The sequence below is a fragment of the Engystomops pustulosus genome, chromosome 7, assembly GCF_040894005.1.
Source record: "Engystomops pustulosus chromosome 7, aEngPut4.maternal, whole genome shotgun sequence".
NCBI classification, from domain to species: Eukaryota; Metazoa; Chordata; class Amphibia; order Anura; family Leptodactylidae; genus Engystomops; species Engystomops pustulosus.
Genome location: NC_092417.1, coordinates 177705788 through 177733478, shown reverse-complemented (window position 1 = coordinate 177733478; position 27691 = coordinate 177705788). Strand labels below are relative to the sequence as shown.

At 48.9% G+C, this 27691-nt stretch overlaps 1 protein-coding gene across 4 annotated transcripts in view; it reads left to right on the top strand.

Moving 5' to 3' along the window:
* The window catches only part of LDLRAD3 (low density lipoprotein receptor class A domain containing 3), a 157645-nt gene that overhangs the window by 34716 nt on the left and 95238 nt on the right, over positions 1-27691 (top strand). For 3 of the 4 annotated variants that reach the window (XM_072119045.1, XM_072119046.1, XM_072119042.1), the window contains exons 2-3: positions 9682-9825; positions 11712-11753. In XM_072119045.1, coding sequence (XP_071975146.1) covers positions 9682-9825; positions 11712-11753 — 186 coding nt within the window. The remainder of the gene's footprint in view (positions 1-9681; positions 9826-11711; positions 11754-27691) is intronic. The other variant, XM_072119043.1, reaches the window with a different exon arrangement.

The following is a 27691-nucleotide window of genomic DNA, read 5'->3' as shown; positions in this document are numbered from 1 at the left end:
GAGCCATTTTAGATCGATATGTTGTGGGTGTCACCTGCCTGGCAGACATTTTGGACCTATATATTGTGAGCGTCACCTGCTTAGGAGCCATTTTAGACCAATATAATGTGGACGCCGCCTGGCCGGGAGCCATTTTGTGTGAATTTCTTTCAATTATCAATGGCTCCTTTTCCTGAATGCAGTTTCGGTATCAAATATTAAAGGATTGAGTGAAATATTATGCCATTTCAGGTCACGCACCCTGTCATGGACTCCTTGGCACACAACGCTGCCCGATCCTGAGGTATTTTTGGCTCGAAACTGCGCAACAAACTCAAGAGGCGTTTTTTTTTTTTTTTTTTTTTCGTGTACGAACCTAAAACAGAAGACGATTGTGTGAAGCGACCTGAGTGCTTTATGGGAAGTGAGGTGAAAAGTACACGTTTATAATGGAGGGCCCCTAAAATCTGAAAAGCGTGTTAATGACTTAATTATCAGCGTTCAGCCCTAGAAGTGATAAGATGGTTAGTGGCCAGGATTAAAGGCTTTGAGGTTTCACCGCCAGAAAGATTAAACGTTGGCTCGCACCAAAGGAAAATTATTATTTTTTATGAATTATGCAAATTTTTGGTTCCAGTCTGGAGCTGAATAAACATGAAAATTTACCACCTTTTTTATAGCATTTTTTTTTTTTATGCCTAGTTGGTCACAATTACCGAAAATTCCGAAATATGGAGGCAAGTTAAAGGGAGAGACCATGTTTAGGTGGCGATTTCGGCAAATTTTTTTGTTAGTTCGTTACACTGATGATCATGTTTATGTTTTGATTAGAGAGCGGGGGTGATCTTTTAAGATCAGTAGAATTAAAAAAAATTCTGTAGACGCAGACTAATGTATCGGAAAAGATTCCCGCGCGATAAACTTTACGTATCGGAAATTCAGATGAGTGGAGATGTGAAGGTTTTTTCCTGCCGAGGCTTTGAAGTGTTGAGTCTTCTGGGTTTTCGAGACTGTGTGAACCCGCAGCGACCTCATTGATCGGGAAGCAGTCACCGTGAGACGTAGCCTCCAGGAGGAGGAATGGATTTCAATGTCACCGTTTCCTTGAGAGTCGCGGTTACTCTATAAATTAGCATTTTTAAGAGGGGGGGGGGGAGTTTAATATTTGTAAATGTCAAAATTGGGTAATCGGACATGAAGGATTTGAGTGACTGACTATACTCTATGTACGTGGCTTATGTTGTGGTTGTTATGGGATGTCTTATAGTATTACATAAAATGACATTAAAAGGATTCGCAAGTGAGAACCTTCCAGTGCGTTTATACCCGACAAGTCGTTCTAGTAATTGCCCCTTATTAGTTTTATACAGTTGTCGGAACACGCTGGGAAAATATCATGTTTGCCGTGCGGATGAAATTGTCATACAACAATAACGAGAATGGAAGGAGGCGATAAACCTGTTATAGGAACCGCGGGGCGCCGGGGGCAGGGCAAATTACTTGGGAAAGAGGAAAATTTGAAGATCTACATTTTGGGGGTGGGATCAAAATGATCTTCTAATTATGTAAATTTACTTTGTATTGTAAAGTTCTGTGCACTGCTGAACTTTCATTTCGGACGAGGTTCTTTTTGGATTTTTCAACCCGAGCCAACTTTTTTCATGAACTTCTAGTACAAAAAGACAGGAGAGCCGGAGTGTGGGGGGGGGGGGGGATGGGTTGATACAGCAAGGAGATAATGGGGCACATTTACTTACCCGGTCCTGCGCGTTCCTTGATCCGGAGTGTCCGACAAGAATGAACTCTGCCGCAATTCACTAAGATCGTGCGCCCGATATCCTGCATGTGTCGCTTCCCCGCTCAGGTCCCTGGAGTTCACCTTCTTCTTCCTGGTGCATGTAAGTGCATTGTCTGTGTATAATGCGCTGTGCAGGGAGTCACTAAGATCGTGCGCCCGATATCCTGCATGTGTCACTTCCCCGCTCAGGTCCCTGGAGTTCACCTTCTTCTTCCTGGTGCATGTAAGTGCATTGTCCGTGTATAATGTGCTGTGCGGGGAGTCACTTAGATCCTGCGCCCGATATCCTGCATGTGTCGCTTCCCCGCTCAGGTCCCCGGAGTTCTCCTTCTGCTTCCTGGTGCATGTAAGTGCATTGTCCGTGTATAATGCGCTGTGCAGGGAGTCACTAAGATCCTGCACCCGATATCCTGCATGTGTCGCTTCCCCGCTCAGGTCCCCGGAGTTCACCTTCTTCTTCCTGGTGCATGTAAGTGCATTGTCCGTGTATAATGCGCTGTGCGGGGAGTCACTAAGATCCTGCGCCCGATATCCTGCATGTGTCTCTTCCCCACTCAGGTCCCTGGAGTTCACCTTCTTCTGCCTGGTGCATGTAAGTGCATTGTCCGTGTATAATGCGCTGTGCGGGGAGTCACTAAGATCCTGCGTCCGATATCCTGCATGTGTCACTTCCCCGCTCAGGTCCCCGGAGTTCACCTTCTTCTTCCTGGTGCATGTAAGTGCATTGTCCGTGTATAATGCGCTGTGCGGGGAGTCACTAAGATCCTGCGTCCGATATCCTGCATGTGTCGCTTCCCCGCTCAGGTCCCCGGAGTTCTCCTTCTGCTTCCTGGTGCATGTAAGTGCATTGTCCGTGTATAATGCGCTGTGCGGGGAGTCACTAAGATCGTGCGCCCGATATCCTGCATGTGTCACTTCCCCGCTCAGGTCCCTGGAGTTCACCTTCTTCTTCCTGGTGCATGTAAGTGCATTGTCCGTGTATAATGTGCTGTGCGGGGAGTCACTTAGATCCTGCGCCCGATATCCTGCATGTGTCGCTTCCCCGCTCAGGTCCCTGGAGTTCACCTTCTTCTTCCTGGTGCATGTAAGTGCATTATCTTGCGACACAATTTTACTGTTAAATCCCGCGCTCAGTCCAAATCCGTCCGATTGTCCAACGACCGAAAAAAATTATTTTTTTATCATGAAATCCGGCAATAATGCGCCAAAATCCGATCGTGTGTGACACAATCCCCTTCTAAATACCTGTCCCAGTTGCACGATCTCCGATCCTCTTGGTTCTCTGCATTGAGTTGCTCTGTAGTCCCTCCTCTTTGCTCTGAGTAAAAGCAGTAGCAGACTTCTAGTCCGTTGAATACTACACTAGTCAATCAGAGCAGAGGGTGTCAGGAAGCTCATTGTCCAGAACACAGCAGGGTGAAGATAGCCCCTGGTGCACTTGGAAAAGTTACTATACAGAAATATAAATCCATATTTCACAGTCCGGCTGCTACTAGCAACATACAGTTGTCTGATTACACTTCTCTTCAGGGACAATACATAACACTGGCTGCAGAGAGCACAGAGCACAGCAGTGTGAGGTCTGATTACACATCTCTCCAGGGACAGTACATAACACTGGCTGCAGAGAGCACAGAGCACAGCAGTGTGAGGTCTGATTACACATCTCTCCAGGGACAATACATAACACTGGCTGCAGAGAGCACAGAGCACAGCAGTGTGAGGTCTGATTACACATCTCTCCAGGAACAGTACATAACACTGGCTGCAGAGAGCACAGAGCACAGCAGTGTGAGGTCTGATTACACATCTCTCCAGGGACAATACATAACACTGGCTGCAGAGAGCACAGAGCACAACAGTGTGAGGTCTGATTACACATCTCTCCAGGGACCATACATAACACTGGCTGCAGAGAGCACAGGGCACAGCAGTGTGAGGTCTGATTACACACCTCTCCAGGGACAGTACATAGCACTGGCTGCAGAGAGCACAGAGCACAGCAGTGTGAGGTCTGATTACACATCTCTCCAGGGACAATACATAACACTGGCTGCAGAGAGCACAGAGCACAGCAGTGTGAGGTCTGATTACACATCTCTCCAGGGACAATACATAACACTGGCTGCAGAGAGCACAGAGCACAGCAGTGTGAGGTCTGATTACACATCTCTCCAGGGACAATACATAACACTGGCTGCAGAGAGCACAGAGCACAGCAGTGTGAGGTCTGATTACACATCTCTCCAGGGACAATACATAACACTGGCTGCAGTATACGTGGTCACACCTGCTGACAGGTTCCCTTTCATGGATATATTTGGTGACCAGAGCAATTGCCTGGATGGATAAGAATAGACTCCTATTCCACTGCATTACGCTCACAATGAAATCGCTGCCCCGCAGGTCACATATAACTCACCGGCGGCCCCCCGACTATATTCCAGCCTGGCATGAGAAATTCAATTTGCCTTCTTATCAGATCTCACGGTGTTATTAATGTGCAGCGATATTGAGGCAATGAGCCGCACACATCACTCGAGAAGCTTCATTTGCTTTCAAAGTGTCAACCTCTGCGCACAAATCCATAAAAAAAATCCCCGAAAAACACCGAGAAGCCGTCGCCACTCATAAAAGTCTTGTATCCCGTGGACCGTCGTGAATACTTACACCTGTCACTTCTCGGAAAAGTTTCCTGAACTTCACTTTCTATGACTACGGGGCTGGAGAAGAAATACTGCTGAGGACCGATCCCTCTCATAGACCGGGTGGGCTTATAGACATTGGAAAACCTAGGTGGCTTCAGATGTTCCCGACGTCATGGATGTTTGGATAGAAGAACATTGGGCACAGGGAAGTTGTAAGTTCAGCTCAGCTTAGAAGAGGAACCATATGTGGGGCCGTGACTGCGTCCCATGGGCTGGCGAGGACCCACGACCGCACAGTAGACAATGGTGTTGAGATCATATATGGCGACCTTGTTCCTTGGACCACACACTCTTTAGGAACGTCCTAGTTGTCCACATAATGCAGGATTACTGTGCCACGCGGCAAACACAAGCACTTTATGGTTCCGTTGTCCCATGAGGTGGCCAAGTCTTCAAGTCACTTAGTTGACCATGATGTAGGGAGTTATACGACAAAGGTAGTCAACTGATCCAGCAGAACTCCTAGGGCTTATTGGGTTTTCCAACTCTATAGAGACCTCTAGTTGATTATGGTGGCACAGATTCAGGGGACCTTGCGCGGTGTTGGGTCTGGAAAATACGGCCAACATACTGAAGACTTATTGCTTTGGTGCCGATCCGCTTTCAATAGGTCAGCTATTCCGACCAACTATCCACATGGCCTGGGAAGGAAGATGCCACCGGATATCTCTTGTCGTCGTATAGACCTGGAAAATCTCAGGTCTAATACTTTCTAACCACAACATCAAGACCTGCAATCCAGTGAGGAAGAGAACCTGCTCTATCATTCGCAATGCGGCCACTTGGGTCGGACATGGTCCGGTGAGAGGCGATGTGTTCACAGCGACGCTGCATAATGGAAGTCAGTGGTGGCCACGATTTACGGCCTTCAGGCTCATCCTTTGCCTGAGATACGCGTTGGCCAAGCTCTCGTTCAGTTGACCCTCCCACTCCCCTTGTCTCGTTGACCGTCTTGTTGACTCTAGTTGTGTTCTTGATGGTACTGGGTGAGGACAGCGTTGTCCAACCCCTCTGGTGGCAGCTTATCGTCCTGAGAACGGTAGGATCAGGCATGTTGGGATCCCGCATGCCCGAAGCTTCTCTTCCTGAGTATCTGTTGTCTTGGGAGAGTCGGGAAGGCTCCATACACATGAGATGGATCCTCAATCGTTCCGAAATCTGCCTCGACTTCGATAAAAAAGTCAACTAGATTGGCTCTGTCGTCGGCAGTACGTTGGGCGAGATGGAATCCGTATAGTAAATATGTTACAAATTTCTTCTGTATTTTTGTATTGCCGACGGCTCTGTAGTGTTTCAATCTTGGAAACTCCTTTTAACATTTTACCTTCTGCCTCTCACGCAGCCGTTTTTTGTTGCTTCTCTTTGATGTGGTCTTCTGAATCTGTAAGCCTAGAAGGTATTTCTTCGGCTTCTGGGGGAAAAAAAAAAAAAAGTAAAAAATCAAACGTTGCCAAGATAGCACAAACATAGCCGTCTAGGAGCTGTCTCGTGAAGACAACCTTCACCTTCATATGTGACCTATTAGGGCGTCCTAGTGAGTTGTGGACCCGTCATAGTGGGGTGATGCTAATGAGCAGAGCCCCGAGGCTTCACCTGCTGGAGGTTTTTGGATCAGGACTTGGTGATTAATGAATAGGACTATGTATCAGACCATGACCTCCTCTTTCAGTCGACCATCTTTGATGTTTGTGTAGGTCTAAGAAGACCCTCAAGATGTAAGATCAGTATATGGAGCTTATATGTGGAGTGCTTTAGCCAGCACCGATGGGCATTACATTTTTTTTATGTGCCTGAATCCTCAAAAAATGTGGTCCTGGTGTCATTGTAAAGATAAGAATCCCATTTTTTCAAAATTTTTGGGATTGTTGTTCTGTGTGCTACTCGAAGAACAGGATTAGAACTAGAGATGACATTAAACTCCTTACTACGTCTCTGTCTGTCTGTATCTTTGATTCCACTGAGTACCCCATTCATGATGCCTTGTAAAAGATTAGATTCTTATCTTTACAATGACACCAGAAACGTGGTGCTGCCCCTCAAGCACACGATGCTTCCCCTCAAGCACACAGGCCTGTGTCTATGGGCCCAACACGTCCGAATGTAGCCGGCCTAAAAGTGACCCATCTCGGCTAATTTGCACATGGCTTTTTTTTTAAGGCAAGCTTTAGCAAAAGAGGGAATGCTGGAAAAGATATAGTAGAGCATGTATGCTCTTCAAAACTGCTTGTACCTGCAAACGCAGTCTCCCTGGTGACATATTACATCGCCTGACCCACATTGCTAGAAATTAATCAATTGAAAAATCAATGACTCGTCTTTTTCCATTCTTATTATTATTGATCTCGACAAATATCGTCTCCCTCGTGTGAGTAGGACGGTGTTGGCTGTGATATAATTGTCATACATAACTTCACCACTTCGGTCAACAATGGGATGAACATTGGGCTACTTATAGAGATTGGATTTTGAGCTCTTCCCATGAGAAGAAGCATGGATTTTGGGTCTTGCAATCAATATGTCCCTTTGCCCTACCCTTAGTGAAAGAAACCTTTCCAACCGTCCAAGAATGAGATCTTGCCGGTGGTCTACCGGAGATCCTAGATCAGTTTACTGCCGTCTTGTCCAACCGTAGGTGTCGTAAAATTGACTCCAATAATTTTTACGAATAGAAACCTGAACTTGCCCATGTGGCCTCTAACAAGGTCAACCCCACCAAAGGGGTATTAAAAAGCTTCCAGGTGTCTGTATACGAGAAGAACGGCCATTACAGAACCTCGTCTCTCGTAACAAGAGCCGATGATGATCACTGACCTCATCATCGCGGATTGTAGCACAACGTGCACTTTACAAGGAGGGAGTCGAGTGACCTGAAACATTGCCTCGCCCTGTGAGGAAATATAAATCCTCAGGAAGATCGTCTTTCGGGCTGGCTCCTCGCCCAACATCTCACCCCGTGGCTTTAGAAATCTTGGAGGCAAATCAAGCACAACCGGCCAAGAGACGCTGCCTTGATTTAATGGAGGAAACCAACGACTACCGACCAGCACTATTGATGGTTACTTAATAAGAAAGTAATATATTACAAACCGGGTCTGCACTGAACACTTTTGGAAACTTGAAGGGTTAAAATATATTTTTAGGAAAAGCCGTAACGAAGTGCAAATCTACCAGGAGAGGAGAACATGTCTGCTAGATGGATCAGACTGGGGCAAAATGAACGAAACGTCACCAGTTTCCAAACACCTGGACTTTATGGTTTCGTTCCGGTCACTACTTCCCATTCCTGTTTTGACAAACAGGAAGTGCACGCCCACAATTTCTGGTGCTTCCTGTTGTTGATACGGAGCAGGAAGTAGAGACCACCATTGGTCCACAGAGATTGGTGAGGTGCACAATATTTTTTTTTATTGGGGTTTACGATGTTGCGATATCGGACCTTTGGCTCTACTTCTCCACACATGGTCCACTCTTTGGCCCTTTTGGATCTGGCTTGTCTTAAGATTGTCTTCTTATATCTTACTGGGTCAGGCCCAAGACAGAAATAGAAAACGTCTGACAATGGCCATACTCGAAAGAATATAAGGCAGCCGTCTTCTGAATGACCTCCGTTCATGGTTGGACTGCAAGCTTGTCACGTTGGGCACCAATCCCGCAAGTTACGTTGAGTGTTTATACAAGGCCGATAGATGACCTCTACAGAGCTCTGTGGGCTCATCTGAGTTTATATTGATGAATTGGAGAACTTGAATTCAGCATTTACAACCGTGTCAACGGCGACCAAAACATTCAACGCGTCAACTCAACTCAAGTTCTCTCGAGCTTGACGATTGAAAGGGAACCAATGGTTACCATAAAACGGTCTACGTTGGGTTCATAGGTTGTCTCTGTTGACTTGGATGTCTTGGATGAGAGTCCTCCAGCTAGACACATCTGGCAGGTACCATCCGAGCTTTCAGGGGTCACCACAACGTGATCGTGTTGCTCTATGATTCACATATTAGGATTGTAGGCCCATGTGCTCAGACAATGCGGCTGTGTCCTACACCCGTCGGCAGCTTCCCGGTTGCCGAGGACAATTATGACATTTTTTAAGATCCTCAGAAGGTGCCAGCAGCGCGCGACGTTCCAGGTTTTACATAACTCGACCTACTTCCAGGGAGCCGTGTATCTGTCTGGTTACATCGCTCCTCTTCACTCGGAGAAGTAGGTAAAAGCCTTGGGGGGTGGGGACCTTGTAGTAGGGGACACTGGGACCAGAGCTGTCACAACGAAATATTTCGGGAAATGTGAATGCGAGGATCTTATTGTTGTAAGTTGTAGTGATGTCAGAAACCATCGATCATTGTAGGCAGTGGCCGAAACGACGGCAATCGTTCTCGGTTACCTCGTCTTAACTCCGACTACTTCTAATGTGATACGGTGCAACTCGTTTGCATTCACAAATAGGAAAGCTGCCCAATTAGTCAGTCCTCGCGATTAAAAGACCTCGCTGTCCTTCTTGGAGGAGAGCCAGGTTACATACAATTCGTCATCTACTATCTCTACCACCTTGGTGGTCTCCACAAGGAGAAGCGTCGTCCCCCACCCAGACGGAGTACTGTTCTCTGTAAGTGGTTACGTGACCGTTGCTTACATGGAGCTCGCTGCTCCACCAGACCCCGAGCTCAAGTCTGTGATGACTTCTGACTTCCTCCACGAGTTTCCGCGTCTCCTGAAGCGTGAGGGATAGTCGTTAGCGATGCGTAGTAATGAGTTGTGGAGACCGTTAGTAAAGCGATAGAAGAGTGGAGGGTGTGATATGCCATAGCTGAGCTGCAGGGCTCCCACCAACCGTCCACGAGTCTCCGAGTCATGTCCATGGGGCTACTTACAGGTTCCACCATGTTCCTGCTCCTAAGGTTTGAGTAATTATGGTTTTGCACTGGTTTAGGCCTCGTTGTGTATACCGGATCCTCTGCCACCTCCCCTACTTCACACAAACTTCACCTAACTGTTCCTTGACTCAGCCGAAATCAAGAGGTAGCGACCTGGGAGACTACCCGCAACCATGTCCAGATCTCCATACTGGGGTTAATGGGAGGACACTGGACACTACCTTTGGCCATAAGAATGTCTAATTACCCATTTATTAGCGCCCCCTACTGTCTTCTGCTGCGGTTGCTGATGTTTTTTTGTCTTCTTCTCATTGTCTTACAGAAGGACAGCTGATACCGGAGAGCAACAGAACGAGATGTAACATCCCTGGGAACTTCATGTGCAGCAGTGGGGACTGTATCCCAGGGAGCTGGCAGTGCGATGGGGTCCCCGACTGCACTGATGGCAGTGACGAAGAGGAGTGTCGTAAGTTTTTCCCTCTCCAGCTCCTATAGGTTATTAGAGATAATTTAGTGGGTGTCCTTGTTTTGTCATGGAATTGATCAGCATCACAAGAATTTGGTGGTCTTCAACCCGAATGCCTTGGCCTGAAGTGTCCGGGGGTAATGGGATGGCTTCAGCCAATGGTTGCCCACAGCAGACCATCAGATGATATTTATGGTCCAGCGAGGGCACGGATTGGTCGAAGCCGGTCCCATGACCTACCTGGCACTTCTAGCAGAGCCGTCAGTGACTAAGACTAGAATCTGCAGCACAAGGTTTATTATGTATCGACTGTTTATAACAATAAATCTGACCTGTATACATCTGTATGCGGTTAGGCTCCCCCTGGTGGAGGCTGCAGGCACAGTCTGTTATGATATTTATGTCACAAATGTGAATTTGGCTAAACTTGAAGGTGCATGTCTAGCCCTCAGTGTCCTGCAAATCGGCTCAGGTGTAAGATTTTACACTATCACAAAGTTGGTGTCACCTCCATAAAAGGTGCAAATAATTTTAGGGTAACATTCACACCCTGTCTAGCAATTTCTTAGAGAAGATCATTGCATTGATCATGTGATTGGTCCATGTAACCGGGACCAGTGGTGTCTGTCACTTTCAGACCCGTAAGTGATCCAACTGGAAAAGCAGGAAGGTTTCCATGGAGAAAACCGCAAGTGTAACTGACGAGCAGAGGTGTCGTTACATTGTATCAGTGCAGGTTATATCCTGTAGGTTCCCAGTAGATGAGAGCAGGAGGAGCAGATGGAAGGTGACCTCTTGTCACTGAGGTCATTACTTAAAGGGGATGTGCCGGATTACATTGCAGAGGCTTTTCAAGATGAACAAAAACTTACTTTTACGTCTGCCCCACTCTTGAGTCCATCTCGGATATGAAGCTGCAGCAATGGTTTCACACCCTGTATCAGTGACGCTGCCATTGATCCATGACTAAAATCTGATTCTAGAAAACCTCCTCCGAAGTCATGTGAAAATGAGCAGAAGAGAGTCAGATTTTACCTGAGATGAGTAAAGTTTAGAGGCCGCAGGGGGAGGGACACTTCGGATGCCCGTATATTCCGTTATATAGCACCTAGAAGCATGCTGCCAGTGTCATATTAAAGATAAGAATCTCAGCTTTCTGTTCACATCAGGCTTGGGATGTACCGAACCGGAGATACAGGCTGTTACAGATGTAGTTGGAGGTGGAAAGTGGTTGTTTCTCTGCAGCTCACATTCCTAACTATGTCTATAGATACCCGCATCTCCGGTTCTGTAACTCACCTGATGGACTCTTAAAGATGAGATCCTTCTCTCTAATATCTGATGCAGTGGAATCGGTATCATGGGACTCTGCTGCCTCTGCTGGCCCTGAGCAGTACTGCAGCCGTCCTGATACTAGAGCATGTATAACCCGCGACTGTCCTCGGTCTGTGGCTCCTCTTATCTCCTCTCTTACACTGCGGCAGGGATATAGATAAAGCGATTCTGTGATGGATAAAGCCTGGGAGATACTTCCGGGGCCGCTCCGCACACCAGTCGTTTCTCCTGATGGCCGATAATCTGTTGCAGCGCAGGGAGGCTCCATAATGACTGATCTGCAGAACAGTCTATTCCCTCCAGTCTGGAGCCGAGGAAATACTTCATGTCTTGGAAAATGGAGCGTTTACACCCAAAACTGTGAGCTGGAACCGGCCGGTAATACAAGCACAGCTCTGCAGTGAGCAAAGTGTGAGGACACAGCCCCAGGGCACATGGAGAAGCTACAATCCTGGAATATAAATCCATATATCACAGTCCTGCTGCTACTAACATACATCCCTGTGACCGCTTCTCCTTTCTTTCCTCTTTCTTCTCTGCTTTTGCATCAGATAAATACATAAAACCAAGAAGAGCTGCGCCCCTGCGGACAGGTAACGCTCCACCATGGATGTTCTCCATCCCCTGCATGCAGTACATCATCCTCGCCACCGGAGGCAGCCAGTTTATCTGGGAGAACGTGTGTCTCGGTCCTTCCATTTGTAAGACTGAGATATAGTGGACTCCAACAAAATGGCTGCCTCTGACCTATTCCCGACCTCCTGCCTGCACCCCTGACCTCTGTAACCGGTAACCTCTGATGTGAGGGGGCTAGTAAGTCACCACCATCCTGGAGAAAGTCCTTGTGTCAGGATAGTGTCGTCCTCGGGAGAATTTATTGGAGGTCACGTCTCCTGGGAGGGCGTCCTGTCACAAGGTCAGACACCAGGGCCATGATTTATGGTAACACAACCCCTAGTATTATATCTGTGTCATCTCCAGGGCTTCATTGATCATATTAAAAGGGGAAAAAAAACAAAAATCCCACCCCCGTTGATCGATCCCCACCCCCCAAATGTTTTGTTGTATCATCAGTTTACAATGAAGACCCCCGGGGGGTACAAGACTCTACAACGTTATATAATCCTCTATTGGTGACAAAAAAATATACTAGTAAATAGTATCAATGTTTCCAAAATTTTATGGAACACTCAAATATTAAAGAACCACCCCCCGGCCCGGCTCCTCCCTTCTGCTATTGCAGGTGTCGGCCTATTCTCTGTTTCTGTCTCTCTATACTGGATGTTTTTGGATGGGTGGTGGGGGACTCACACCTTCTACATCGGGGGCTATGGAGGTACCAGACCCCCCCTGTATGATGGACTGTACCACACAGACTCTCCACTGGGGGGGCAGAATCTTCTATCATAGCTATTAATAGTAATCACACAGTTATATGTAGGAGCTCACAGCTCAGCCTCCCTGCCTGTATACTTTTGGTATGGAGAATACAGATGGGGAGGATGAGCATAGTGCACCGCCGGCTAGAAGAGGTGGATCTGTCTCTAGATGCTCATGTGATGCTGTGCTGAGGCATCATGAGATTGATGGCAGAGCAGAGGAGAAGAAATGACACCAGGAGATGGTAAGAATGTATAGAGTGTATACGCAGCTGACTGTATATCATGTCTTAGTGCAGGAAGGTGGAGCCGGGATTAGCCTGGAGGTCGTCTGCCAGTGGAATTAACTTTAATTACAACAAAAAAAAAAAATCTAAAAAATACATAATTGGTTTTTCGTTGTACATATGAGCTTAACTACATCCTTACCATTGTGCGACATATATATGATGTCATACAGCAGTAGGGGCTTTATGGAGAGAGCACATGGGCTGAACGTTCCGCATATGCAGTGGGTGTCTGCTGTATTACACCACTGTCACCTACCTGTGACTGCTGCGGTCAGTGCTGCCACATATTAGGTGCAACCAGGGCCGGATTAAAGGAGGGCTCCTGGGGCTCTAGCCCCAGGGCCCCCCACCCCTTTCAATTTTTAAGGGGCCCCCACCAGTTTCCAACAGTCAGCAACTCAGCTCAGCTAGGTGACCTTGGCACCTATCAGCTCTACTCGTGAGCACCACCAACTTTCAATACCGGTCAATGCCCCCGTGACGTCACCGGAGGGCGCCGATCAGCGCTGTCACGGCCGGAATCTCCATAGCCGTCGTTACAATCTCTATATTACAGTCTGGGGCGCACCATAGTATATCTACAATATGCTGCAGTGCTGCTGTATTGTATGAGTGATCAGGCCCCACTAGGGTTAAAGAACCCGAAGGGACCTGAAATAATGGTTACAAAAAAAAAAAAATGTAATTATTTAAAAACAATTCTTGTTCTGTGTTCTTTCTCCAGAACACATATAAGAATAAAAAAAAAAAAAAAAAAAAGTCAAACCATAAACATGTCGGGGATCGCCGTGTCCCATAATGCCCAATATTTCGAAATATTTAGAGATTATTCCCGACGGTAAACCCTGTGAGGGAAAATGTTGGAATTGCCACTTTTTTTCGACATATCTCAACACGTAAAAATTTTATTAAAAATTGATCAGGAGGTGGTAAAAATGGCGTAATGGAGTAAAAAGCGGAAAGGGTTAAACTACAAGACTGTTTTTGTTTCCTGCCGGTGGATACATCGGTGTCACGTGACGCTCGTAACATTGTGACCCCGGACGAGTGGCTTCTCCTGGATGCAGAGCGCGGCCTCCTGTCACTCCTGATTCTCATCACTGCGTACAACGCGCTGAGTTACATGATGGGACTGACAGGTGAAGATTTACCTCCCGCAGAGAGGAGACGAAAATTATGTGCACATAACAGCCTGCAGGCGGCTCCCCCGGGACCCCTAGTCAGGCGCTTAGAGGAGCGTGTGATCTTCTAGTGCCCCTTATACATATAGGTATATGTTCCTGCAACAAGGGAGACGTAGGGTCATGGGGCGGCAAGGATTACACAGACATTACTGCTTTATTTACAAAGAAACAGCGCCACAACTAGCTACAGGTTGTGTGTGGTACTGCACCTTGACTATACCATACACAACCTGTGGTCAGATGCAGTGAGAGGACACATCCAGGTACAATCCTGGAATATAAATCCATAAATCACAGTCCTGCTGCTACTAGGAGCATACACAAAGGTGTGATTACACATCTCTCCAGGGACAATACATAACACTGGCTACACAGAGCACAGAGCACAGCAGTGTGAGGTCTGATTACACATCTCTCCAGGGACAATACATAACACTGGCTGCACAGAGCACAGAGCACAGCAGTGTGAGGTCTGATTACACATCTCTCCAGGGACAATACATAACACTGGCTGCAGAGAGCACAGAGCACAGCAGTGTGAGGTCTGATTACACATCTCTCCAGGGACAATACATAACACTGGCTGCAGAGATCACAGAGCACAGCAGTGTGAGGTCTGATTACACATCTCTCCAGGGACAATACATAACACTGGCTGCAGAGAGCACAGAGCACAGCAGTGTGAGGTCTGATTACACATCTCTCCAGGGACAATACATAACACTGGCTGCAGAGAGCACAGAGCACAGCAGTGTGAGGTCTGATTACACATCTCTCCAGGGACAATACATAACACTGGCTGCAGAGAGCACAGAGCACAGCAGTGTGAGGTCTGATTACACATCTCTCCAGGGACAATACATAACACTGGCTGCAGAGAGCACAGAGCACAGCAGTGTGAGGTCTGATTACACATCTCTCCAGGGACAATACATAACACTGGCTGCAGAGAGCACAGAGCACAGCAGTGTGAGGTCTGATTACACATCTCTCCAGGGACAATACATAACACTGGCTGCAGAGAGCACAGAGCACAGCAGTGTGAGGTCTGATTACACATCTCTCCAGGGACAGTACATAACACTGGCTGCAGAGAGCACAGAGCACAGCAGTGTGAGGTCTGATTACACATCTCTCCAGGGACAATACATAACACTGGCTGCAGAGAGCACAGAGCACAGCAGTGTGAGGTCTGATTACACATCTCTCCAGGGACAATACATAACACTGGCTGCAGAGAGCACAGAGCACAGCAGTGTGAGGTCTGATTACACATCTCTCCAGGGACAATACATAACACTGGCTGCAGAGAGCACAGAGCACAGCAGTGTGAGGTCTGATTACACATCTCTCCAGGGACAGTACATAACACTGGCTGCAGAGAGCACAGAGCACATCAGTGTGAGGTCTGATTACACATCTCTCCAGGGACAATACATAACACTGGCTGCAGAGAGCACAGAGCACAGCAGTGTGAGGTCTGATTACACATCTCTCCAGGGACAATGCATAACACTGGCTGCAGTCTTTATGGTCACATCTGCTGACAGGTTCCTTAATGCACATTTTAACTATAGTGTTCAGTTCATCCTCAGTAGATGTAGCAGCTGATTATCTCGGCCGCGGTTGAGCTGTTGCCGGGTTGTGTTTGATCTGTATCCAGTGTCGGCTCCTGTATATCCCTTGGATATCGCTCTGATCCGCACTGACACGTTGCGCTGTGAGGCTGCAGAGGTTTTCTGCTCCTATCCCAGCCAGGGATTTATGAGAGCAGTCAGTATCTCATCCCGTCTGGGCTGTATGTGAGCAGTCAGTATCTCATCCTGCCTGGGCTGTATGTGAGCGGTCAGTATCTCATCCCGCCTGGGCTGTATGTGAGCAGTCAGTATCTCATCCTGCCTGGGCTGTATGTGAGCAGTCAGTATCTCATCCTGCCTGGGCTGTGTGTGAGCAGTCAGTATCTCATCCTGCCTGGGCTGTATGTGAGCAGTCAGTATCTCATCCTCTGAACTACCTGTTCTCTGGTAATGGTCACAGCTAATCTCCTCCACTTCCCTGCATAAGGCACAGAGCATGCCCACAACACCCTTCCATTGAAGACAATAGATTATGGGCACGGTAAACCTCCTAACCCTCCCTGCAAAGTGACCTGCACAGAGCATGCCCACTATACTCTCCTACACAGGTCACTAGATCACATCTCACCTCCTCCCTGCACAGGGCATAGAGCATGCCCACTATACTCTCCTACACAGGTCACTATATCACATCTCACCTCCTCCCTGCACAGGGCATAGAGCATGCCCACTATACTCTCCTACACAGGTCACTATATCACATCTCACCTCCTCCCTGCACAGGGCATAGAGCATGCCCACTATACTCTCCTACACAGGTCACTATATCACATCTCACCTCCTCCCTGCACAGGGCATAGAGCATGCCCACTATACTCTCCTACACAAGTCACTATATCACATCTCACCTCCTCCCTGCACAGAGCATAGAGCATGCCCACTATACTCTCCTACACAAGTCACTATATCACATCTCACCTCCTCCCTGCACAGGGCATAGAGCATGCCCACTATACTCTCCTACACAAGTCACTATATCACATCTCACCTCCTCCCTGCACAGAGCATAGAGCATGCCCACTATACTCTCCTACACAGGTCACTATATCACATCTCACCTCCTCCCTGCACAGGGCATAGAGCATGCCCACTATACTCTCCTACACAGGTCACTATATCACATCTCACCTCCTCCCTGCACAGAGCATAGAGCATGCCCACTATACTCTCCTACACAGGTCACTAGATCACATCTCACCTCCTCCCTGCACAGAGCACAGAGCATGCCCACTATACTCTCCTACACAGGTCACTATATCACATCTCACCTCCTCCCTGCACAGGGCATAGAGCATGCCCACTATACTCTCCTACACAGGTCACTATATCACATCTCACCTCCTCCCTGCACAGAGCATAGAGCATGCCCACTATACTCTCCTACACAGGTCACTATATCACAGCTCCCCTCCTCCCTGCACAGAGCATAGAGCATGCCCACTTTACTCTCCCACACAAGTCACTATATCACATCTCACCTCCTCCCTGCACAGAGCACAGAGCATGCCCACTATACTCTCCTACACAGGTCACTATATCACATCTCACCTCCTCCCTGCACAGAGCATAGAGCATGCCCACTATACTCTCCTACACAGGTCACTATATCACAGCTCCCCTCCTCCCTGCACAGGGCATAGAGCATGCCCACTATACTCTCCTACACAGGTCACTATATCACATCTCACCTCCTCCCTGCACAGAGCATAGAGCATGCCCACTATACTCTCCTACACAGGTCACTATATCACATCTCACCTCCTCCCTGCACAGAGCACAGAGCATGCCCACTATACTCTCCTACACAGGTCACTAGATCACATATCACCTCCTCCCTGCACAGAGCATAGAGCATGCCCACTATACTCTCCTACACAGGTCACTAGATCACATCTCACCTCCTCCCTGCACAGAGCATAGAGCATGCCCACTATACTCTCCTACACAGGTCACTATATCACAGCTCCCCTCCTCCCTGCACAGAGCACAGAGCATACCCACTATACTCTCCTACACAGGTCACTATATCACATCTCACCTCCTCCCTGCACAGGGCATAGAGCATGCCCACTATACTCTCCTACACAGGTCACTATATCCCATCTCACCTCCTCCCTGCACAGAGCACAGAGCATGCCCACTATACTCTCCTACACAGGTCACTATATCACATCTCACCTCCTCCCTGCACAGGGCATAGAGCATGCCCACTATACTCTCCTACACAGGTCACTATATCACATCTCACCTCCTCCCTGCACAGAGCATAGAGCATGCCCACTATACTCTCCTACACAGGTCACTATATCACATCTCACCTCCTCCCTGCACAGAGCACAGAGCATGCCCACTATACTCTCTTACACAAGTCACTATATCACATCTCACCTCCTCCCTGCACAGAGCATAGAGCATGCCCACTATACTCTCCTACACAGGTCACTATATCACATCTCACCTCCTCCCTGCACAGGGCATAGAGCATGCCCACTATACTCTCCTACACAGGTCACTAGATCACATCTCACCTCCTCCCTGCACAGAGCATAGAGCATGCCCACTATACTCTCCTACACAGGTCACTAGATCACATCTCACTTCCTCCCTCTCCCTGCACAGGGCATAGAGCATGCCCACTATACTCTCCTACACAGGTCACTATCACATCTCACCTCCTCCCTGCACAGGGCATAGAGCATGCCCACTATACTCTCCTACGCAGGTCACTAGATCACATCTCACCTCCTCCCTGCACAGAGCACAGAGCATGCCCACTATACTCTCCTACACAGGTCACTAGATCACATCTCACCTCCTCCCTGCATAGAGCATGCCCTCTATACTCTCCTACACAGGTCACTATATCACATCTCACCTCCTCCCTGCACAGAGCATAGAGCATGCCCACTATACTCTCCTACACAAGTCACTATATCACATCTCACCTCCTCCCTGCACAGAGCATAGAGCATGCCCACTATACTCTCCTACACAGGTCACTATATCACATCTCACCTCCTCCCTGCACAGAGCACAGAGCATGCCCACTATACTCTCTTACACAAGTCACTATATCACATCTCACCTCCTCCCTGCACAGAGCATAGAGCATGCCCACTATACTCTCCTACACAGGTCACTAGATCACATCTCACCTCCTCCCTGCACAGGGCATAGAGCATGCCCACTATACTCTCCTACACAGGTCACTATATCACATCTCACCTCCTCCCTGCACAGGGCATAGAGCATGCCCACTATACTCTCCTACGCAGGTCACTATATCACATCTCACCTCCTCCCTCTCCCTGCACAGAGCATAGAGCATGCCCACTATACTCTCCTACACAGGTCACTATATCACAGCTCACCTCCTCCCTGCACAGAGCATAGAGCATGCCCACTATACTCTCCTACACAGGTCACTATATCACATCTCACCTCCTCCCTGCACAGGGCATAGAGCATGCCCACTATACTCTCCTACACAGGTCACTATATCACATCTCACCTCCTCCCTGCACAGGGCATAGAGCATGCCCACTATACTCTCCTACACAGGTCACTAGATCACATCTCACTTCCTCCCTCTCCCTGCACAGGGCATAGAGCATGCCCACTATACTCTCCTACACAGGTCACTATATCACATCTCACCTCCTCCCTGCACAGGGCATAGAGCATGCCCACTATACTCTCCTACGCAGGTCACTATATCACATCTCACCTCCTCCCTGCACAGGGCATAGAGCATGCCCACTATACTCTCCTACACAGGTCACTATATCACATCTCACCTCCTCCCTGCACAGAGCACAGAGCATGCCCACTATACTCTCCTACACAAGTCACTATATCAAATCTCACCTCCTCCCTGCACAGGGCATAGAGCATGCCCACTATACTCTCCTACACAGGTCACTAGATCACATCTCACCTCCTCCCTGCACAGAGCATAGAGCATGCCCACTATACTCTCCTACACAGGTCACTAGATCACATCTCACCTCCTCCCTGCACAGGGCATAGAGCATGCCCACTATACTCTCCTACACCGGTCACTATATCACATCTCACCTCCTCCCTGCACAGGGCATAGAGCATGCCCACTATACTCTCCTACACAAGTCACTAGATCACATATCACCTCCTCCCTCTCCCTGCACAGGGCATAGAGCATAGAGCATGCCCACTATACTCTCCTACACAAGTCACTAGATCACATCTCACCTCCTCCCTGCACAGAGCACAGAGCATGCCCACTATACTCTCCCACACAAGTCACTATATCACATCTCACCTCCTCCCTGCACAGAGCATGCCCACTATACTCTCCTACACAGGTCACTATATCACATCTCACCTCCTCCCTGCACAGAGCACAGAGCATGCCCACTATACTCTCCTACACAGGTCACTATATCAAATCTCACCTCCTCCCTGCACAGGGCATAGAGCATGCCCACTATACTCTCCTACACAGGTCACTATATCACATCTCACCTCCTCCCTGCACAGGGCATAGAGCATGCCCACTATACTCTCCTACACAAGTCACTATATCACATCTCACCTCCTCCCTGCACAGAGCATAGAGCATGCCCACTATACTCTCCTACACAGGTCACTATATCACAGCTCACCTCCTCCCTGCACAGAGCATAGAGCATGCCCACTATACTCTCCTACACAAGTCACTATATCACATCTCACCTCCTCCCTGCACAGAGCATAGAGCATGCCCACTATACTCTCCCACACAAGTCACTATATCACATCTCACCTCCTCCCTGCACAGAGCATAGAGCATGCCCACTATACTCTCCTACACAGGTCACTATATCACATCTCACCTCCTCCCTGCACAGAGCATAGAGCATGCCCACTATACTCTCCCACACAAGTCACTATATCACATCTCACCTCCTCCCTGCACAGGGCATAGAGCATGCCCACTATACTCTCCCACACAAGTCACTATATCACATCTCACCTCCTCCCTGCACAGAGCACAGAGCATGCCCACTATACTCTCCTACACAGGTCACTATATCACATCTCACCTCCTCCCTCTCCCTGCACAGGGCATATAGCATGCCCACTATACTCTCCCACACAAGTCACTATATCATATCTCACCTCCTCCCTGCACAGAGCATAGAGCATGCCCACTATACTCTCCTACACCGGTCACTATATCACATCTCACCTCCTCCCTGCACAGGGCATAGAGCATGCCCACTATACTCTCCCACACAAGTCACTATATCACATCTCACCTCCTCCCTGCACAGAGCACAGAGCATGCCCACTATACTCTCCTACACAGGTCACTATATCACATCTCACCTCCTCCCTCTCCCTGCACAGGGCATATAGCATGCCCACTATACTCTCCTACACAAGTCACTATATCACATCTCACCTCCTCCCTGCACAGAGCATAGAGCATGCCCACTATACTCTCCTACACAGGTCACTATATCACAGCTCACCTCCTCCCTGCACAGAGCATAGAGCATGCCCACTATACTCTCCTACACAGGTCACTATATCACATCTCACCTCCTCCCTCTCCCTGCACAGGGCATATAGCATGCCCACTATACTCTCCTACACAAGTCACTATATCACATCTCACCTCCTCCCTGCACAGAGCATAGAGCATGCCCACTATACTCTCCTACACAGGTCACTATATCACAGCTCACCTCCTCCCTGCACAGAGCATAGAGCATGCCCACTATACTCTCCTACACAAGTCACTATATCACATCTCACCTCCTCCCTGCACAGAGCATAGAGCATGCCCACTATACTCTCCCACACAAGTCACTATATCACATCTCACCTCCTCCCTGCACAGAGCATAGAGCATGCCCACTATACTCTCCTACACAGGTCACTATATCACATCTCACCTCCTCCCTGCACAGAGCATAGAGCATGCCCACTATACTCTCCCACACAAGTCACTATATCACATCTCACCTCCTCCCTGCACAGGGCATAGAGCATGCCCACTATACTCTCCCACACAAGTCACTATATCACATCTCACCTCCTCCCTGCACAGAGCACAGAGCATGCCCACTATACTCTCCTACACAGGTCACTATATCACATCTCACCTCCTCCCTCTCCCTGCACAGGGCATATAGCATGCCCACTATACTCTCCCACACAAGTCACTATATCATATCTCACCTCCTCCCTGCACAGAGCATAGAGCATGCCCACTATACTCTCCCACACAAGTCACTATATCACATCTCACCTCCTCCCTGCACAGAGCATAGAGCATGCCCACTATACTCTCCTACACAGGTCACTAGATCACATCTCACCTCCTCCCTGCACAGAGCATAGAGCATGCCCACTATACTCTCCTACACAGGTCACTAGATCACATCTCACCTCCTCCCTGCACAGAGCATAGAGCATGCCCACTATACTCTCCTACACAGGTCACTAGATCACATCTCACCTCCTCCCTGCACAGAGCACAGAGCATGCCCACTATACTCTCCTACACCGGTCACTATATCACAGCTCACCTCCTCCCTGCACAGAGCATAGAGCATGCCCACTATACTCTCCTACACAAGTCACTATATCACATCTCACCTCCTCCCTGCACAGAGCATAGAGCATGCCCACTATACTCTCCTACACAGGTCACTATATCACATCTCACCTCCTCCCTGCACAGAGCACAGAGCATGCCCACTATACTCTCCTACACAAGTCACTATATCACATCTCACCTCCTCCCTGCACAGAGCATAGAGCATGCCCACTACACTCTCCTACACAGGTCACTATATCACATCTCACCTCCTCCCTGCACAGAGCACAGAGCATGCCCACTATACTCTCCTACACAAGTCACTATATCACATCTCACCTCCTCCCTGCACAGAGCACAGAGCATGCCCACTATACTCTCCTACACAAGTCACTATATCACATCTCACCTCCTCCCTGCACAGAGCATAGAGCATGCCCACTACACTCTCCTACACAGGTCACTATATCACATCTCACCTCCTCCCTGCACAGAGCACAGAGCATGCCCACTATACTCTCCTACACAAGTCACTATATCACATCTCACCTCCTCCCTGCACAGGGCATAGAGCATGCCCACTATACTCTCCTACACAGGTCACTAGATCACATCTCACCTCCTCCCTGCACAGAGCACAGAGCATGCCCACTATACTCTCTTACACAAGTCACTATATCACATCTCACCTCCTCCCTGCACAGAGCATAGAGCATGCCCACTATACTCTCCTACACAGGTCACTATATCACATCTCACCTCCTCCCTGCACAGAGCATAGAGCATGCCCACTATACTCTCCTACACAGGTCACTATATCACAGCTCACCTCCTCCCTGCACAGAGCATAGAGCAGTGATGGCTAACCTATGGCACTGGTGCCAGAGGTGGCACTCAGAGCCCTTTCTGTGGGCACACAGGCCATCATCAGAGATGACTCCAGGTATCTTCCTGCAGTCCCAGACAGCCCAGGACTTGCTGTGCACAGAGGTATTTTAAAGAGAAAGCTCTACCTGGGACTTTTTTCTGCTTTATTGGTGCCTCAGGTGCCGGTATCAATGAAAGCTGTATCAGAGAAGGGAGTATAAATCACTAATTACATTTCTGTGTTGGCGCTTTGCGATAAATAAGTGGGTCTTTGTTGAAGTTTGGGCACTCGGTCTCTAAAAGGTTCGCCATCACTGGCATAGAGCATAGAGCATGCCCACTATACTTTCCTACACAAGTCACTATATCACAACTCACCTCCTCCCTGCACAGCGCATAGAGCATGCCCACTATACTCTCCTACACAGGTCACTAGATCACATCTCACCTCCTCCCTGCACAGGGCATAGAGCATGCCCACTATACTCTCCTACACAAGTCACTATATCACATCTCACCTCCTCCCTGCGCAGAGCATGCCCACTATACTCTCCTACACAGGTCACTAGATCACATCTCACCTCCTCCCTCTCCCTGCACAGAGCATAGAGCATACCCACTATACTCTCCTACACAGGTCACTATATCACAGCTCCCCTCCTCCCTGCATAGAGCACAGAGCATGCCCACTATACTCTCCTACACAGGTCACTATATCACAGCTCCCCTCCTCCCTGCATAGAGCACAGAGCATGCCCACTATACTCTCCTACACAGGTCACTATATCACATCTCACCTCCTCCCTGCATAGAGCACAGAGCATGCCCACTATACTCTCCTACACAAGTCACTATATCACATCTCACCTCCTCCCTGCACAGAGCATAGAGCATGCCCACTATACTCTCCTACACAGGTCACTATATCACATCTCACCTCCTCCCTGCATAGAGCATGCCCACTATACTCTCCTACACAAGTCACTATATCACATCTCACCTCCTCCCTGCACAGAGCATAGAGCATGCCCACTATACTCTCCTACACAGGTCACTATATCACATCTCACCTCCTCCCTGCATAGAGCATAGAGCATGCCCACTATACTCTCCTACACAGGTCACTAGATCACATATCACCTCCTCCCTGCACAGAGCATAGAGCATGCCCACTATACTCTCCTACACAGGTCACTAGATCACATCTCACCTCCTCCCTGCACAGAGCATAGAGCATGCCCACTATACTCTCCTACACAAGTCACTATATCACATCTCACCTCCTCCCTGCACAGAGCATAGAGCATGCCCACTATACTCTCCTACACAGGTCACTATATCACATCTCACCTCCTCCCTGCATAGAGCATGCCCACTATACTCTCCTACACAGGTCACTATATCACATCTCACCTCCTCCCTGCACAGAGCATAGAGCATGCCCACTATACTCTCCTACACAGGTCACTATATCACATCTCGCCTCCTCCCTGCACAGGGCACAGAGCATGCCCACTATACTCTCCTACACAGGTCACTATATCACATCTCACCTCCTCCCTGCACAGAGCATAGAGCATGCCCACTACACTCTCCTACACAGGTCACTATATCACATCTCACCTCCTCCCTGCACAGAGCATAGAGCATGCCCACTATACTCTCCTACACAGGTCACTATATCACATCTCGCCTCCTCCCTGCACAGGGCACAGAGCATGCCCACTATACTCTCCTACACAGGTCACTATATCACATCTCACCTCCTCCCTGCACAGAGCATAGAACATGCCCACTATACTCTCCTACACAGGTCACTATATCACATCTCACCTCCTCCCTGCACAGAGCATAGAGCATGCCCACTATACTCTCCTACACAGGTCACTATATCACAGCTCACCTCCTCCCTGCACAGAGCATAGAGCATGCCCACTATACTCTCCTACACAGGTCACTATATCACATCTCACCTCCTCCCTGCACAGAGCATAGAGCATGCCCACTATACTCTCCTACACAGGTCACTATATCACATCTCACCTCCTCCCTGCACAGGGCATAGAGCATGCCCACTATACTCTCCTACACAGGTCACTAGATCACATCTCACTTCCTCCCTGCACAGAGCATAGAGCATGCCCACTATACTCTCCTACACAGGTCACTATATCACATCTCACCTCCTCCCTGCACAGAGCATAGAGCATGCCCACTATACTCTCCTACACAGGTCACTAGATCACATCTCACCTCCTCCCTGCACAGAGCACAGAGCACAGAGCATGCCCACTATACTCTCCTACACAGGTCACTAGATCACATCTCACTTCCTCCCTCTCCCTGCACAGGGCATAGAGCATGCCCACTATACTCTCCTACGCAGGTCACTAGATCACATCTCACCTCCTCCCTGCACAGAGCACAGAGCATGCCCACTATACTCTCCTACACAGGTCACTATATCACATCTCACCTCCTCCCTGCACAGGGCATAGAGCATGCCCACTATACTCTCCTACACAGGTCACTATATCACAGCTCCCCTCCTCCCTGCACAGAGCATAGAGCATGCCCACTATACTCTCCTACACAGGTCACTATATCACATCTCACCTCCTCCCTGCACAGAGCATAGAGCATGCCCACTATACTCTCCTACACAGGTCACTATATCACATCTCACCTCCTCCCTGCACAGAGCATAGAGCATGCCCACTATACTCTCCTACACAAGTCACTATATCACATCTCACCTCCTCCCTCTCCCTGCACAGGGCATAGAGCATGCCCACTATACTCTCCTACACAGGTCACTATATCACATCTCACCTCCTCCCTGCACAGGGCATAGAGCATGCCCACTATACTCTCCTACACAGGTCACTATATCACATCTCACCTCCTCCCTGCACAGGGCATAGAGCATGCCCACTATACTCTCCTACACAGGTCACTAGATCACATATCACCTCCTCCCTGCACAGAGCATAGAGCATGCCCACTATACTCTCCTACACAGGTCACTATATCACATCTCACCTCCTCCCTGCACAGGGCATAGAGCATGCCCACTATACTCTCCTACACAGGTCACTAGATCACATCTCACTTCCTCCCTGCACAGAGCATAGAGCATGCCCACTATACTCTCCTACACAGGTCACTATATCACATCTCACCTCCTCCCTGCACAGGGCATAGAGCATGCCCACTATACTCTCCTACACAGGTCACTAGATCACATCTCACCTCCTCCCTGCACAGAGCACAGAGCATGCCCACTATACTCTCCTACACAGGTCACTATATCACAGCTCCCCTCCTCCCTGCACAGAGCATAGAGCATGCCCACTATACTCTCCTACACAGGTCACTATATCACATCTCACCTCCTCCCTGCACAGGGCATAGAGCATGCCCACTATACTCTCCTACACAGGTCACTATATCACATCTCACCTCCTCCCTGCACAGGGCATAGAGCATGCCCACTATACTCTCCTACACAGGTCACTATATCACATCTCACCTCCTCCCTGCACAGGGCATAGAGCATGCCCACTATACTCTCCTTCGCAGGTCACTATATCACATCTCACCTCCTCCCAGCACAGAGCACAGAGCATGCCCACTATACTCTCCTACACAGGTCACTATATCACATCTCACCTCCTCCCTGCACAGAGCACAGAGCATGCCCACTATACTCTCCTACACAGGTCACTAGATCACATCTCACCTCCTCCCTGCACAGAGCATAGAGCATGCCCACTATACTCTCCTACACAGGTCACTATATCACATCTCACCTCCTCCCTGCACAGAGCACAGAGCATGCCCACTATACTCTCCTACACAGGTCACTATATCACATCTCACCTCCTCCCTGCACAGAGCATGTCCACTATACTCTCCTACACAGGTCACTATATCACATCCCACCTCCTCCCTGCACAGAGCACAGAGCATGCCCACTATACTCTCCTACACAGGTCACTATATCACATCTCACCTCCTCCCTGCACAGAGCACAGAGCATGCCCACTATACTCTCCTACACAAGTCACTATATCACAGCTCCCCTCCTCCCTGCACAGAGCATAGAGCATGCCCACTATACTCTCCTACACAGGTCACTATATCACAGCTCCCCTCCTCCCTGCACAGAGCATAGAGCATGCCCACTATACTCTCCTACACAGGTCACTATATCACATCTCACCTCCTCCCTGCACAGAGCACAGAGCATGCCCACTATACTCTCCTACACAGGTCACTAGATCACATCTCACCTCCTCCCTGCACAGAGCATAGAGCATGCCCACTATACTCTCCTACACAGGTCACTATATCACATCTCACCTCCTCCCTGCACAGAGCACAGAGCATGCCCACTATACTCTCCTACACCGGTCACTATATCACATCTCACCTCCTCCCTGCACAGGGCATAGAGCATGCCCACTATACTCTCCTACACCGGTCACTAGATCACATCTCACCTCCTCCCTGCACAGAGCATAGAGCATGCCCACTATACTCTCCTACACCGGTCACTATATCACATCTCACCTCCTCCCTGCACAGAGCACAGAGCATGCCC